Source organism: Pithys albifrons, chromosome 25 (assembly GCF_047495875.1).
Source record: "Pithys albifrons albifrons isolate INPA30051 chromosome 25, PitAlb_v1, whole genome shotgun sequence".
NCBI classification, from domain to species: Eukaryota; Metazoa; Chordata; class Aves; order Passeriformes; family Thamnophilidae; genus Pithys; species Pithys albifrons.
In genome coordinates this window covers 5,949,546-5,964,374 of record NC_092482.1, presented here as the reverse complement: position 1 = coordinate 5,964,374, position 14,829 = coordinate 5,949,546, and the positions used below count along the sequence as shown (strand labels likewise).

The following is a 14,829-nucleotide window of genomic DNA, read 5'->3' as shown; positions in this document are numbered from 1 at the left end:
GTCCTATCACTGTCTGCCCACACAAAAACTCACTCTCCCTGTTAGAGAAGCCCCTTTAGGCACTGAGGAGGCTCTGAGGTCTCTCTGGAGCTTCCCTTCTCCAGGCTGAGCAGCCCCAGCACTCCCAGCCCCAGCTGCCCCCAGAGCACTGTGGGCTGGTGGCAGCAGCAGCAGAAGCAGCAGGAGCAGGAGGAGGAACAGGAGCAGCAGCAGCAGAAGCAGCAGGAGCAGGAGGAGGAACAGGAGCAGCAGCAGCAGCAGCAGCAGCAGGAGCAGGAGGAGGAACAGGAGCAGCAGCAGCAGCAGCAGGAGCAGGAGGAGGAACAGGAGCAGCAGCAGCAGCAGCAGCAGGAGCAGGAGCAGCAGCACCATCAGTGCTCAACTGGCCACCACTGTCTCTGCAAAAGCTGCTCTGTCCACAGCCAACACCATTTCTCCCACTTCCTCTCTCAGCAGAGCAGTTAAATATTTAACAAATTTAAGCATTTCTCAGGCAGAAGCAGAGAAGTTGTGTCCTTCTTACAGCCACAAAACCCAGGAGAGCCAAGATCAGCCCCCAAAGGCCTCAGCTCTCAGAGCAGTGGGAAGCAAAAGGCAGCAGAGAGAGAACCAGGCACTAATTGGCCTCAGCCCTGGAGTCTCTCCCCTGTTCCTCCACAGGTTTCCAAATCACCCAGAAAAGACTGAAGGCACCTCCCAGGGAAGTTTACTTTGCATCAGTTCCACAGGCACTGGGGGCAGACACACTGCACAGCCCCAGCACAAACAGGACATATCTGCTGATGGAAACCTGTTTTGTAAACAAAGTCTTGATTGCCTCATTTGTGGGGAGAGGGAAGGTGGGTCAGAAACATAAACATCCACAGAAATTACACAGCTATGGATTCCAAGCCTAAACACAAACCCACAGAGATTATATTCCAAGAACAAGGAGCAGCCAGAACATCCCCAGCCACGTTCTGGGACAGAACCAGACACCTGCAGCTGCACACTGCTTACTAAAAACTAAACCCAGTACCATTTATCTGCCTGTCAGCACATGTTTACCAAGTACTGGGACTGCCTTTCCCTCCCCTGGCCCAAAGAAAAAAGAAGTTATATTTAGAATCTCTGCTTTTATTTCACCAACTCCTGACGTGCCAGGGCCTGTGTGTCCCCCCATGTCCCAGCCCTGAGCAGGCAGAGCCCTCACCCAGCTGAGTGTGCTGGGCTGGGCAGGGCTCAGGGTGAGCTGCAGGACAAGGATCGTGGATCATGGCAGGAGCATTGACACAGCCCCTCCTCTGCCCCCTGTGGCTGCCCAGGGCAGTCTGACAGAGCAGCAGTCGCTCTCACTGCTGTGGAGAAATGAAGCACTCACAGAATAGGGAGAGTTTCACAGGATCATGGAATGGGTTGTGTTGGAAGGGACCTTAAAGCTCATCTCATTGCAGCCCCTGCCATGGGCAGGGACACCTTCCACTGGCCCAGCTGCTCAGAGCCCCAGTCCCAGCTGCACCAGAACAGTGCCCAGTTAAACCATGTATCTCATCCCTTCAGTCACTCCAGGTGCAGGCTGAGTATTTGTTCCCCTCCTCAACCAAGTAACAAGAGTCCAAAATACATTTAGGAGCAAAGGGGGAAGAGGAGGCTCTGCTGGTGTGTCAGATCCTGAGGAACTGCTGTGTTACAGCACCCCAAGGCACCCAGCTGACACCCAGCCCTTACAGACCAGAGCAGGCCTGCCCCCTGTGCCCCAGCCACACTGCCCTGGTGATACTCACCCATTTGCTCCACAATCTCAGGTGGGAAAACTCGAGAAGCAAAAGCTCGTCGGAAAATATCGGAGAATTCTTTGTCCAGGCCCCCAATTCCCATTTTCTCAAAATTCCAGTCTGGGTTGATGATTGACTGTCGGTTCTCCTTGGTCTTGGATTTACCTGCAAAACCAAAGGAACTGTTTGAACAGAGCCCAGCACGATTGCAGCAGCCACAGGCACAGACCCAGGACAGCTCTCTGGGCCAGACCCACGTCCTGTGAGCTCCGTGTGGTTCAGACACCAGCCAGGAGGACACCCTGAGACAGGGACATGAGGGCAGGGCACCAGAGACCTGGCTGGCTCAGCAAACCATTTTCTCAGCCCTCCAACTGCCCAGGTCAGAGGTTTCTCCAGCAGCTGTTGCTCCCTTGTGCTAAGGAACCCTGAGTATTCTCTGCCACAAACTGGACCCCCCCAGTGTCAGCTCACGTGGCTGCTGCCCGTGCAGAACCCACTCTCTTCTAGGCCTCCTGGGATCACAATAAGCTTGTCCTGTATCCTCCTCAATGTCTTTGCCAGCCTTCTCCCATTGTCCCTTCCATCCACAGCATTGGCTCCATACTGGAGCCCCCTCATTCCTCCCCCAGTTGTCTCTTATTCCTACCACACCCTCTGACAATGAACCTGCCAGTGCTGTGGTTTGGTTGTATCTTAAATACAGCTACAGAATTATACTTCACTTTGCTCATGTTCCTTTATTAATAATGTGTAAGAATTCTTTAACAAACACACTTTATAATTCTTAACAGGGCTCAGGTTGCACAAGGGCAGGTCCAGCATTCCCTTCAAACTGTCCTTCCTGGGATCCTGTCCCACCAGTTTCACCGGGGTCAGGAGTGGTCTCCTCCCACATAGCACTTTAAGTTGTTTGCATTGAATTTTCCTCCCAGCTCAGTCAGAGCCAGCTCAGGCACCTCATTGCTCAGGCTCTTTCCCAGCTATTCACTAATTCCAGTGGAGAGCAAAGGTCCAGCAGAGACTCCCACTGAGCTCCACCAACACCAGCTATTTCCTCCTTCCCTTTCACCACTTGCTGACCCATGAGAGGACCTTCTCTCTCACAGATCTTTGGTTTGATTCTTCTTAGGAAACTCTGAAAGGGGACCTTGCTGGAGGAGCTGTGCCAAACACACAGGCTGAGTGAGCCCTTGTGCCAATGCCTTCTGATTCCTGCAAGGAACTCCAGCAGGACCATGAGGCAGGACTGCCCTTACCCAAGACAGGCTGACCCTTCCCAGGGTAACACCTTTGTAAAGGTGTCCTCTAATTTACTGTTTTATTACAGTTTCTGTTGATTTCTCCTGTACTGATTTAAGGTTCAAAGATGTGCAGCTCTCCAGACCTTCCCCAGGATCCTTTGGGAAGGGACAGCACATCCACCCCTTGCAGACACCACAGCAATTTGCAGCCAGGTCACACCAAGCAATCACAAGGTCAGCAGCTCCTTTCCAGCTCAGCAGAGCAAAGGCCAGTCCTGGCAAACCACCACAGCTCATTGTGCCTGTTCCCCAGCCTCTTCCAGAGCTCCTCCAAGTGCAACCAGACCCCTGAGCACAGTCCTGCAGGCCTTTAACCACCTCCTTTCCCTTCTGCTGACAAGCCACTCACACTGGAGCCCCAGAGAGCTCCTACACCTCTCCAGAGGGAGGGGAGGGCATTTGGGGAGCAGCCAACAAGCACAAAGGCTCCTGTTAGGATCCTGTCAGATCCCTGTAGTCTCACCTTGAATTTATTCAAGGATGTTTATAAACAAGCCTTGACACATTGATGGGTTAAACTGACCTCCCACACGACTTTGAGCATTCTCAGCTGCCAGAGAAGCACAAGGTGATCTGAAGACCCAGGGAGAAAGCAAACACTGAAGATCATCCCTAACTCCTGCAGAAATGAGATGATTGCTTAGAGTTCCACAGTCCTTTGAGGGCTGTCCCTTAATGGCTCCCCCAATGGGGACCATTCCCTCCCAGAACACCTGCCTGTCCCTGCTGACAGTGCTCTCCCTAATCACTGAGTCACAGGATGGTTTGGGTTGGAAGGGACCTGAAAGCCCATCCAGTGCCACCCCCTGCCATGGGCAGGGACACCTCCCACCAGCCCAGGGTGCTCCAAGCCCTGTCCAGCCTGGCCTTGGGCACTCCCAGGGCTGGGGCAGCCACAGCTCCTCTGGGCAGCCTCCCCACCCTCATAGCCAAGAATTCCTTCCCAACACCAAACCATGGCAAACAACAATAGTGCATTTTGCTGATCTGTTCCATAAGCTCTCCTAGAGGTACTTCAAGCTGAGCCATGTAATGAAGGAGCCCCCAGTGTCCAGCCAGTACAGCAAACAGGTCTGTGTCAGCTGAGCCACACTGCTTTAATCTTGGTCTAAACACACCTGGACTCAGTATTTCAATTCCAGGGGCAGCAAAACAAACAAATGAGACCACACCTCTGACCAGCACTCTGCAGGGGGTGCGACCCAGAGCCCCAACAGCCAGTGCTGAGCAGGGCACAGGGGAATGATCCACCAATCCCCCGGGAGTTATCCCAGTGCTGCACTCCAGCTTTCAGGTCCCCCTCAGCCAGGGATGCTCCTGCTCCTGCAGAGCTTGGCCTACACCCCCCCCTTCTGGCTGCACCTCAGCACCGTAACATTCCTGCAGATTGGATTAAAACGTCATCCACTGGTTTTATAACACAATTTTATGCTCAGTGTAAGAAATAGAATTGGCTTTTTTAAACAATTATTACAATTCTTCTCTACTGAAACAATGCAGGCCCTTTACTGGAGGCAGAGCTCAGTGACACTCACTTCACTTTCATCTCCTCTCTCAGAATTTAATTATTCAGAACTTTACAATTCTCCAGAGACCAACAAAGCACATTAAGCAGCTCTGCCTCAGATCAATGAGGAGATTAAATGAAGTACCAATTTGACAGAAGTAAATCGAGGCACAAGCAGCTCTTTTGTCTTGTCTGCAGACAATGAAACAGAATCCCAGGGGAAGGATCCCTGTTCCCAACCCACCAGCCCTCTCCTGGGACCTCTCCTAACACCCAGATGTGCCAAGGGACACCACAGGTCACCACAAGGCTCTGAGTATTAAGCAAGCACAACATCCCTGCCTGCTCTGCCTCAGTGAACAGGTTACTGAACACCCCCAGCTGTCCTGTCAGAGGGAAAACAACTGTCCAATGCTGTAGTCACAGGCAGCAACTCTCTGCCCTGCCCAACCCTCACCTGGTGCTCCTAACACCTGTATCCTCGTTAAGATGCTTAATTACAGCCACCTGCAGCTCAGCCCCCGGCCCTGTGCTGGGGCTCCACACAGGCTGTGCTCAGGCACAAGCCCTGCACGAGGTGCCAGGTGTGGTCTCTGCCTGGTTTTGGAAGCAGCTGCAAACACCAAGTCCGAGCCCCACCTGGGGGGAATGTGGCACTGCAGGGCAGCACCAACCGCAGCCTCTGCCATGATGCTGGAGGAGCTGAGCTCTCCTTTCCCAAGGGGCTGCTGCCCTCAGAGGGTTTATTTCTGTGACAAATTCCCACAGCACTGAGCACTCCCCAGCAGGCAGAGCTGTGCTGTGAGGCCTGTTGCAAAAACACTCAGTATTAACCCTCAGGTCAGTGTCCTCCTGAGCTGCCACGTTCCCTGGACCCCTCCCAGCAGCTGCCCCTGCCACTCCTGATCCTGCAGGAGCAGCAGCAAAAGGAGTTTCCTCAGTTCACAAGACTCCAGAAAAAGGGAAAAAATAGGGGGAAAAATGAGAGAAAACACAAGTAAGAGTGTCTGTTCAAGCACAGGACTTGAATCATACCCAGAAGGGAATGGCTGGAGCTACATCATCAGCAAGAGAGGCATCTGCAGCTGAAGTGTCATCCCTCTGATAACACTGGGAAGAAGGGAACAGCCAGAGGAACAGTGTGCACTGTTCTGCAGGAAACCACCGTGGTCCCTGAGGAACCACAGCCCCTGTTCCCCAGGACAGTCACCACAGTTTCTGCTTCCCAGGAAACCACTGTGGTCCCTGAGGAACCACAGCCCCTGCTCCCCAAGACAGTTACCACAGTCCCTGTTCCCAGGAAACCACCACAGCCCCTGTTCCCCAGGACAGTCACCACATTCCCTGTTCCCAGGGCACACACAGAGCCACTGCAGGGAAGGGCCCTCAGTGCCCAACCTGTGCTCCAGGTCCCACCACTCAAGCTGGTGGCTCTACAGGAACACCCCAGATCCAACCCTATCCCCACAGCTCTCTCTTTCCAAAGGAATGTGTGGAGGACACATCCATTAATCCTCAGCTTCTTTGATAGCCAAGTCTGACACCCTACACAGAGATTTGTTCAGCTGAGGTTTCAGGAAGTGTCTCTTTAGTCCAAAGCTGACAGTTGTGTTGTTGCTCCACACACACAGTGATCCCTGAGCTCTGCTGCAGCTCCCACCACTTCTGGAGAGCAGGACTTTGATCTGTCCTCCCTCCTGCAAGGGCAGAGCTCTCTGACATGGGATGTTCAAAAGTTCATGCTCACTTTGAAATTTTGGCTACACATTCAAAAAAGTTCTCAATTTCCTATTCCCTGCTCTTTTAACATTTAGGGAAAGCTCTTGGCTTGTCAGTGTCCCTGAAAACATCACACTCTGATGTTGAAAGTATTTCCACTGGCTGATGGCTTTTGCTGGACCTACCCATCCACTCTGCTTTTCTAACCTAGCCCTGGAAGTGAAGAAAAAACCCCACTTTGAGGCAACCAAGTCTCCAAGGCCTGAAAACCAGCAGATTTCAAGCATTATTTCTCTCTTTGGGGTCAGTGGCACTCACCAATCAGATTGAGAGAGGAGTTCTCAGCTTTCTCAAAGGCAACTTGACTGTTCCCAAGAACCAAACCAACCTCAATCTGCAAAAGGGAGAGAAACAAATAATTATATTAATTACAGGCTCGGCTTCAAATTGCCCCTCAGGTATCCCCAAAAACATCACAGAAGGCAGGAAACAGCAGCAAAAGCTCCACTACAAAAGTCACTTGGAAGAATAAGAAACACCAACACCTCCTCCAAAACAAACACCATCAAATGCAGAAGCTCATCAGGTATTTATGAACTGGCTTTTATATATTTATATTTATAAACTGGCTTTTTAAAGTTATTGGTTTACTGCAAACCCCACTATTTTATTTCTGCAAGAAGAAAATAAAATCATGTCCTTTCTACAGAAGGAAAAATTGTAACTGGACATATCAGGAAGACAAAAAGGCTGAAGAGAGGCTGTTTCCATGAATTAGCACATAAAGCCCCAAAGACAGTCCTTGTGTCTGTCCCAGCTCTGGGCCTCAGTGGGCACTGCCCCAAACTGGAAGTGATGCCCTTTGTCTTCTCTGGCACAACAGACACAACCAGGGGAGCCCAACGTGTGACCTCTCCAGGGGCAGGTGACCTGACCTGCTCCTGGCAGCAGGGACTTGAGGAGGACTGGAATGTCCCCAGGGAATGCACAGGAATTCCTGGGAGCCCACCTTCTGCTTCTTGCCTGTTCCAGACTCCCCCTTGAGAATGCTGGGGTCCATGGCCTCCATGTCCTTCACCAGCAGCCCAAAGAGCTTGTCATTGAAGCTGAACACAAGCTGTGGAAAGGAAAAAAACTCATTAAAAAGCCAAAGGGGATTTGACAACACTATTAAGATTCAAGAGAGGCCTGAGGACTGAGTTTCCCACTCAACAGCTCCCATGTAGCTTTTACCCTGTCTGGGGTACTGACCATGTGCTTTCCCTGCCCCAGCTTTGGAGTAACAGAGCACAAGTTACAGAACATAAAGTCAGCTGGAAAAACACTAAGAAAAACACTCCTTCCAAGAAAAGCTTCTCTTCCTCCCCTTTTCTTCACAGCTCAATATTCTGTATCATCTCTTGACATTTTCCTCTCACTTTAATTATTGGTGCCAGGCAAGGAGAGCAATTTAGCTGAAAACTTTTAGATCTTTCACATTTCAGTTTGACAAAGATACCTCAGGGACAGTGCTAATGAGACAGGATGACTGTGAGGAGAAGTGGGGCCCAGCCCACAGAAACCAGGCTGGCTGCACAATTCCCTCCCCCAGCATTACATGTGCAACTGGCTGAAGATTCACACTCTGCAAGTTGTGAACTGAGAGACCAACCTCGACCTGTCCTGAGAAGGTGGCACAGCAAAGGCTGTCACAGAGAGCTCTGCAGGGGCAGAGGCTTTTGCAGGGACAACAGCTCTGCAAGATCCCCAAGGGAAACACTTCATTCCTGTCTTACTGCTGGAGCCCACAGAGTAGCAATAAATCACAGAATCCTGGAATAGTTTGGGTGGGAAGGGGCCTTAAGGACCACCCAGTCCCACCCCTGCCATGGGCAGGGACACCTTCCACTGTCCCAGGTTGCTCCAAGCCCTGTCCAACCTGGCCTTGGGCACTTCCAGGGATGGGGCAGCCACAGCTTCTCTGGGTAGTGCCAGGGCCTGCCCACCCTCACAGGGGAGAATTTCTTCTTAAACTCCTCTTCTGTATCTAAACTTGAGAGGTTCCACTGAGAATTAATTAAACCTGGAGTTCATCTTGATCTTGAAACACAAGTGACTTCTCCAAAGGTTTCAGGAGCTGCCATGCTCATAATCCAACCAGGCCACAGAGCAGAGACCTCAACCCTCCCAAGCCTCGGGACTGTCCTCACAGATTTCTTTAGTAAAGGGTAAAACAGATTTTAACCCACTCTGCCCCTGCTGCCAGTGAAAGTCAGGATGGTTTCACTTCTCATCAAGAAACCACTGACACAGCAAACAGCTCCTGGCCTTTGCAGCACTCAGTGCCTTGGCCCCTCCAGATGTTCCCTCACAACTCCATGGTGTTTAAAGCCATTTTAGCCTCTAATCCCAAGCAAAGCCCACCTGCTGGCCCACAGAGAAGGCCTGGCTGTTGAACTGCTGGATGAACTCTGCAGCCATCTTGTCGGTGTCGTAGGGGTTGGAGTCGATGTTCTTCTTCTGCAGGAAGTCGATCTCGATGGTCATGGTGCCGATGCACTGCTTGGCCTTGTCGAACGTGTACAGGGACACTGGGGGGGAGAAAGACCAAGGACACTGGTGGGGAGAAGGACTCAGCACACTCAGAACAGCAGGGCCCCCTCCCAGGGCACTGGCAACTGGCAATACACATTCTGCCCTACAGTGAGCACTTGGTAGAGCTGGATGCATTATTTCTGAGGGACCCCCATTTCTCTGACATCCATGTTCTGCTGCAAGGTTGAAAATACAGTCAAACTTCCACTGAAAACCCCTGCATTGCTTTACAAACTCTAACAAACCTTCAAAACAGGTCAAACATTGCACAAGGTTTGGGGATGAGACAATGACAGCAAATTCACAGGTGCTGTGGCATCACAGGGCTGCATCCCAGGGGTTTGGAGGGCACGTCCTCAGAAAGACCAAACCAGCACAAAGGGTAGTTTTGCCCAACAGGCAGTGACAAGAGGCCATCACTGGTTCTCTGTGACTACAGGTTGCCAAGCTCTCCTCCAGATGAGGCAGCAGTTGATTAGTGCAGGTTTCGGGGCAGCAATGCCACCTGTGAGGCCTCTGCAGCCCAGAGGGAAACACATCACCAGCTGCCCTTCACCTCTGACACTGAGACAGCAGCCCCCACCCCAACAGAGCCCCTGGGCCTACCCTGACATTCCCAAGCTACCTCCAGTAACACAGGATCAGCCAGACAGCCTCTGAGAGGGGCAGGAAGCCAAGGGGCAGGGAAGGCACTGCACAGTCACTGCCAGCTGTGCCCAATCCCCACGGGCACAGCACGACAAAAGCAAGAGGCCACTCACGGCTGGTGCTGCTGGAGGGAAGAGGATGGAAAGGAAAGAGGGAAAAAGGATGGAAAGCAAAGAGCAGCAGGGTCCCAACACCAGGGACACTGCCAGCACAGCTGGGGTCTCATAGGTCCCACAAACAGGCTGCCCCAGCAATCCCCAGGCCAGGCTGCAGCAGAGGACACACACCGGCGATCCTGCAGAAGTCTGGGGAACGTGAAAGGTTTGCCCTGAGTGTGGAGAACAGTCCCCTCTGCTACAGAAGTCAGTGGTATGGATAAAGCAGCAGGAGGGGAACAAGAGAAAGGTGCTTCACTCAATCTGTGATTTCCTGTCCAGCCTTTGGCAGTGGAAAGGCTCCAGAAGGAACCTGCAGACCCTGGGAAGATGGGATCTCAAAACAGGGCTCCAGCACACTTGGCTACAGGACTTGCTCATGTGCAGAGAACAAAGAGAGCCTGTCTCTGGCTGAAGGTGATACCAGAAGACACAGAGGTCATCACAGCACACACAGGGCCACCCAGGAATGAGCTGCCAAAGAAGGATCCTCCAGGAAAGAGGGATAAAGACAAAACATAAACACTCCCCGAACTGCAGTGCATGTACTGGAAGGAGTTCTTTCCAAAAGGGGTGTGGCAGCAGAGTTATCCCTCTGCTCCTGCAAGGGCACAGCAGGAGTTCTTCTCACCTTACAGTTACCTCCTTATACTTGCCAAACCTCAGGGCTTTGTCAAGTAAAAGCTTCTGGAAAGAACATCAGTCCCTGGATTTGGTCACATCACAGGCCTGAGGAGTCCCCTGCACAGGAGCAGCCCTTGCACCAGGCCTGACTGCTGGGGTGTGTGACACGGAGCAGAACTCCAGCTGCCCCAGCAGCAACACACAGCCCCAGCTCCAAGAGCCTGGGATGTCCCACAGAGCAGGATGGGAAGGCAGCAGGAACCTCCTAGGGGTGGGAAAGCACCTGGAGCAGCCAGGCCCAGCCCCAGGTGTGCATCTCCAGTGGGAACACAGGAGCTGATGGAGCTGAACAGCATGGAAGGCAGAACAGCCACATCCCCCACGGCACTCAGCCTTCCCACCAGACAAACCACTCCCCTGGGAAACCCTTCCCACACCACTGGGGGCTGAGGGGGCTCAGCATCCCTGTGCCCCTGAGACCCTGAGTGGGCCGCACTCACAACTGACATTTAAAACACAGTTGGCACTGTCAGGGGACCACGACAGAACGTGAGCCCTGGTGCTCTCTGGGTTTGTGAACACTTGTCCCTCCCTGCAGAACAGCTCCACAACCCCCACCCAGCAGGCAGGCAGGTGACATTTAGTCACTGCACAGAATTACTGTGTTATTTTGCTTGACACAGGCTCCCACGTCGCTGGGAGTTGGCAGCAAGGCACAAACCTGCCCCACCAGCTGCTCATACAGGGCACCAGGGCTTCCTGATCAAAAGTATTGATCTCTAAGCCAGCTGGCACATGATCAGCAGCCAAAATAATTTATGGGTGTCCCCTCAGTACAGGTTCAAAAAACTAAACAAAAAAACAACAAGGTAGCAAAAACCCCACAGAGTAACAGAATCATTAAGGTTGGAAAAGGCCTCTAAGACCATCAAGTCCAACCATCAAACAGGACCATCACTGTGGTCACCACTAACCCATATCCTCAGGCACCCCAGGGGCAGGTTCTTTGGACACTGCCAGGGATGGGACTCCCCCACTGCCCTGGGCAGTCTGTTCCAAGGCTTCACAGCCCTTTCCATGAAGAAATTTTCCCCAATATCCAATATAAACCTCCCCTGGCACTTGAGGCCTTTTGTCCAGTCACTTGTTCCCTGGGAGAAGAGGCCAACCCTCACCTGGCTCCACCCTCCTTCCAGGTATTTGTATGGAGCAGGAAGGTCTGCCCTGCCCTCAGCTCCTTTTCTCCACATTCAAATCCTGGTTCAAGAGCAAGGTCTGTGAGGCCCCAGGTGTGCAGAGGGGCCAACAGGCCCCTGAGCCTCTGAGTGCACTCAGAGCAGCAATTCCTGCAATCACAGTGGCCTCAGAGACCAGGAGCCAGCCAAGCACTGGAGCCAGGGACAGGAGCTGCCTCTGCAGGAGCACAGAGGTGACTCCTGATGGCCCAAAGAACAGCCACGATCCATTACCTTGACCTGCTGCTGCAAAGAACACGGAGACCCTCCTGCAAGAAGCTCCTGCCAGGAGTCTGGGCAATACTCCAGCAGCTACAGGCAGATTGAACAGCTGCACCTGCACCTGACAGAGACCCAAAGCAGAGGGAACAGAGGGTTCCCAGACCAGGGTGACAGCACAAATAAAGAACCACAGAGATAAATGCCCTCCTCTGAACACTGGCCAAGGATTGGAAGGCTCAATTAAGACTTGATATTGAGACACAGAACTTCAGTTTGCACAATGTCCCTTCCTCAAGCTGCAGAATATTCTCAGTTCTTGGTGCAAACTCAGCCCTGCTCACAAAGCTCAGCAGTCCAGACCTGCTTTGACAGCTCTGGGCACTGAAACCTCCCCATTCTCAAGACTCCAATTTAGATGCCAAGAATATCCCCGACAAGAAGAGAGTCCTCTATGAGCTGGTGAGTGTTCTCCAGAGACCCAGGAACAGACTATCCAGGACATGCTCAAGGTTCACACCTGATGTGAACACAGAAGTCCCACATGGATACCAGCAGGAGGCTGAAGAAAGAGCCGAAATGGCCAGGTTTGGAAATGTTAAATGCAGAAATCCTGTAGGCAGGAGAGCAGCTCCTTCACTCCTGAGGGCCTCATCACCTAAGGAAGGGCTGAAGGGCAGAGGTTTCCCTTCCGGATGGAAACACAAATCCCACTGCTGACTGACTTACCATCGATCTCCTGTCCAATGGAGAGTCCAGCCCATTTTCTCTGTGGAAACAAGACAAAAAGGTCAGGAATGAGTCCTCCAGAACAGCTGCCCACTCAGAGGCTGCCTCCCCCAGAGGAGCAGGACTCCCAGGAGAACCTGCAGCAGCAGCAAAGGGACAGAATGGAATATCCCAAAATTAACAGGAAACAAGTCAAGACCACAGGATAACCTCTTTAAATAATTCTATCCCTGACCTCAGGAGGTTTTTCTGTCCAACCTCCTTCATGTTCCTGGTCTCCCCATCATCCTGCAGGAGAATTTCTGGTGCCGGGCAGGGCTCTTGGCCAAAGCTCAGGTGCTGATCCCCCCACAGGTACCAGAACAGCTGTTACACACTGAGCACTCTAAAGGCACCACCTGCAGGGGGTTCTGCCAAAGTGCTTTAAGGTACAGTGTTGCCTAAACCAAGAGAATTAGCAAGAGTGAAACTGTTCAAATCCTTCAGGTCCCTCCAAACAGCTGTACAAAGATCTGTGCCACACAGAACTGCAGAAGTGAGAAATGGTTCAATAATGAAGTGACAGGAAAACCTTTACAATGGCAACAGTTCTGGCATGATAATTGGAAACACAGGATTTTTCCAAAGGCTCCTGTGGCTGCTGTGGATTCACAGCCCACACCACAGGCTTGTGCTGCCTTCAGGGTCCCTCAGGTATCAAACAGAGGCACAAACCACAGACACATGAAATCAGCACACACAGCTCTGGTGAGATCACATTTGAAATGCTGTACTTTATGGTCATCCCTATTTGCTTTTTCATCCAGAAAGAACAAGTCTGGGATAAGGAACACAATGACCATGCTTTCAAATGAACATCTCTCTCTTTACACCCTCTCCAATACCCTCAGAACATCCTGAACTGGAAGGGACCCCCAAGGACCATCCAGCCCAAACCCTGGCCCTGCACAGACACCCCAACAATTCCCCTCTGTCCCTGTTCCATTGTCCAAACCCTCCTGGAGCTCTGGCAGCCTCGGGGCCATGCCCACTGCCCTGGGGAGCCTGGTCAGTGCCCACCATCCTCTGGGGGAAGGGAAGTCAGGACCTTCTCTGTGATGAAACCCAACTCCACTCCTGTGTTCATTTGGGTGCTCACAGCTTTTGGGTTGAGTTCAGAGTCAGGATTATCACAGAGCAAAGGTGGTCAAACACTTCACATGCAGATGAAAGTACCACAAACATGTTCAGGAGGCCTCAGAGCCCATGCCTGGACCTCACACCCCTGAACATGAGCAGCAGACACACACTGGGTGTCACACTGGTTACAGCCATCCAAGGCTTTGGGAAATGAAACCCAGCCCCAGGCACACTCAGCTGAGCAGGGCTGGAGCAGCTCTGCTGTGGGGGCAGACTGAGAGAATGGGGGTCCTTCAGCTGGAGAAGAGAAGGCGCCAGGGAGATCTCACTGTGGCCTTTCAATAACTGAAGTGGGTTTAAAAGAAAGATGGGAACAGAATTTCTAGCAGGGCCTGCAACAATAGAAAAAGGGGAAATGGTTTTAAAATAAAAGGGTGTGAATTCAGGCATTTTATACAGGGAAGGGGGTAAAACTGGCACAGGTTGCCCAGTAGATGCCTCAATCCAGGAAACATTCAGGTCAGGCTGGACAAGGCAACTTGGGCTGGTGGAAGGTGTCCCTGCCCATGGCAGGGGGTGGGACCAGACAGTCTTTCAAGGTCCCTTCCAACCCAAACAGTTCTGTGATCCTGTGACACAAAGCACCACCAGAGGCACCCCTTTGAGCTGAGCACCACCCTCCCCCTTGGCAGAGCTCTCCTGGCTCTGCAGCAACAACTGGAACCTGCAAAAGCCAACCCCAGACCTGATGTATCCACTTGAACCCTGAGCCACAAACAGCTCCTGCTGATCCCTGCTGGACAGTCTGGGCACCTCCAGCCACACCAGGCACCTGGAGAGCACAACCCTCACCCACCTGCAGGCAGAGCCAGCCCAGACAGCAGGGCAGGGAGCAAACTGCCCCTCTGGGCCTGTGCCAGGACTGGTGCTGGGCAAACACGAAGCCTGTGTGGGCAGCACAGCCTGGGCTGTGCAGCAGCTCCTGCAGGGAGGGCACAGAGCGCGGAATCCGCGACCTCCACGGCTGCAGTTCCATGTGATGAGACTCAGGGAGAGCAGGTAGAGGCTGTGAGGTTCATTTCTCAACTTAGAAGTTAATTATATGAATTATTTATTCTAACCATCATTTTATATCTAACGACTTAGGTAAGGAAGAGAAGATGAAGTTGGAGGGTTTTTTATTTTATGCATTTCCTTGGACTTCTCATCTAAAGATACCAGCAATGACTGGATGCAGTCAAT

At 52.2% G+C, this 14,829-nt stretch overlaps 1 protein-coding gene across 2 annotated transcripts in view; it reads right to left on the bottom strand.

The window, feature by feature from the left end:
- NSF (N-ethylmaleimide sensitive factor, vesicle fusing ATPase) overlaps positions 1–14,829 on the bottom strand; it is an 81,467-nt gene that overhangs the window by 44,309 nt on the left and 22,329 nt on the right. For both annotated transcript variants that reach the window (XM_071577445.1, XM_071577444.1), the window contains exons 4-8: positions 12,469–12,508; positions 8,688–8,854; positions 7,294–7,401; positions 6,603–6,678; positions 1,764–1,919 (exon numbers count right to left, since the gene is read on the bottom strand). In XM_071577445.1, the coding sequence (XP_071433546.1) occupies positions 1,764–1,919; positions 6,603–6,678; positions 7,294–7,401; positions 8,688–8,854; positions 12,469–12,508 (547 nt within the window). The remainder of the gene's footprint in view (positions 1–1,763; positions 1,920–6,602; positions 6,679–7,293; positions 7,402–8,687; positions 8,855–12,468; positions 12,509–14,829) is intronic.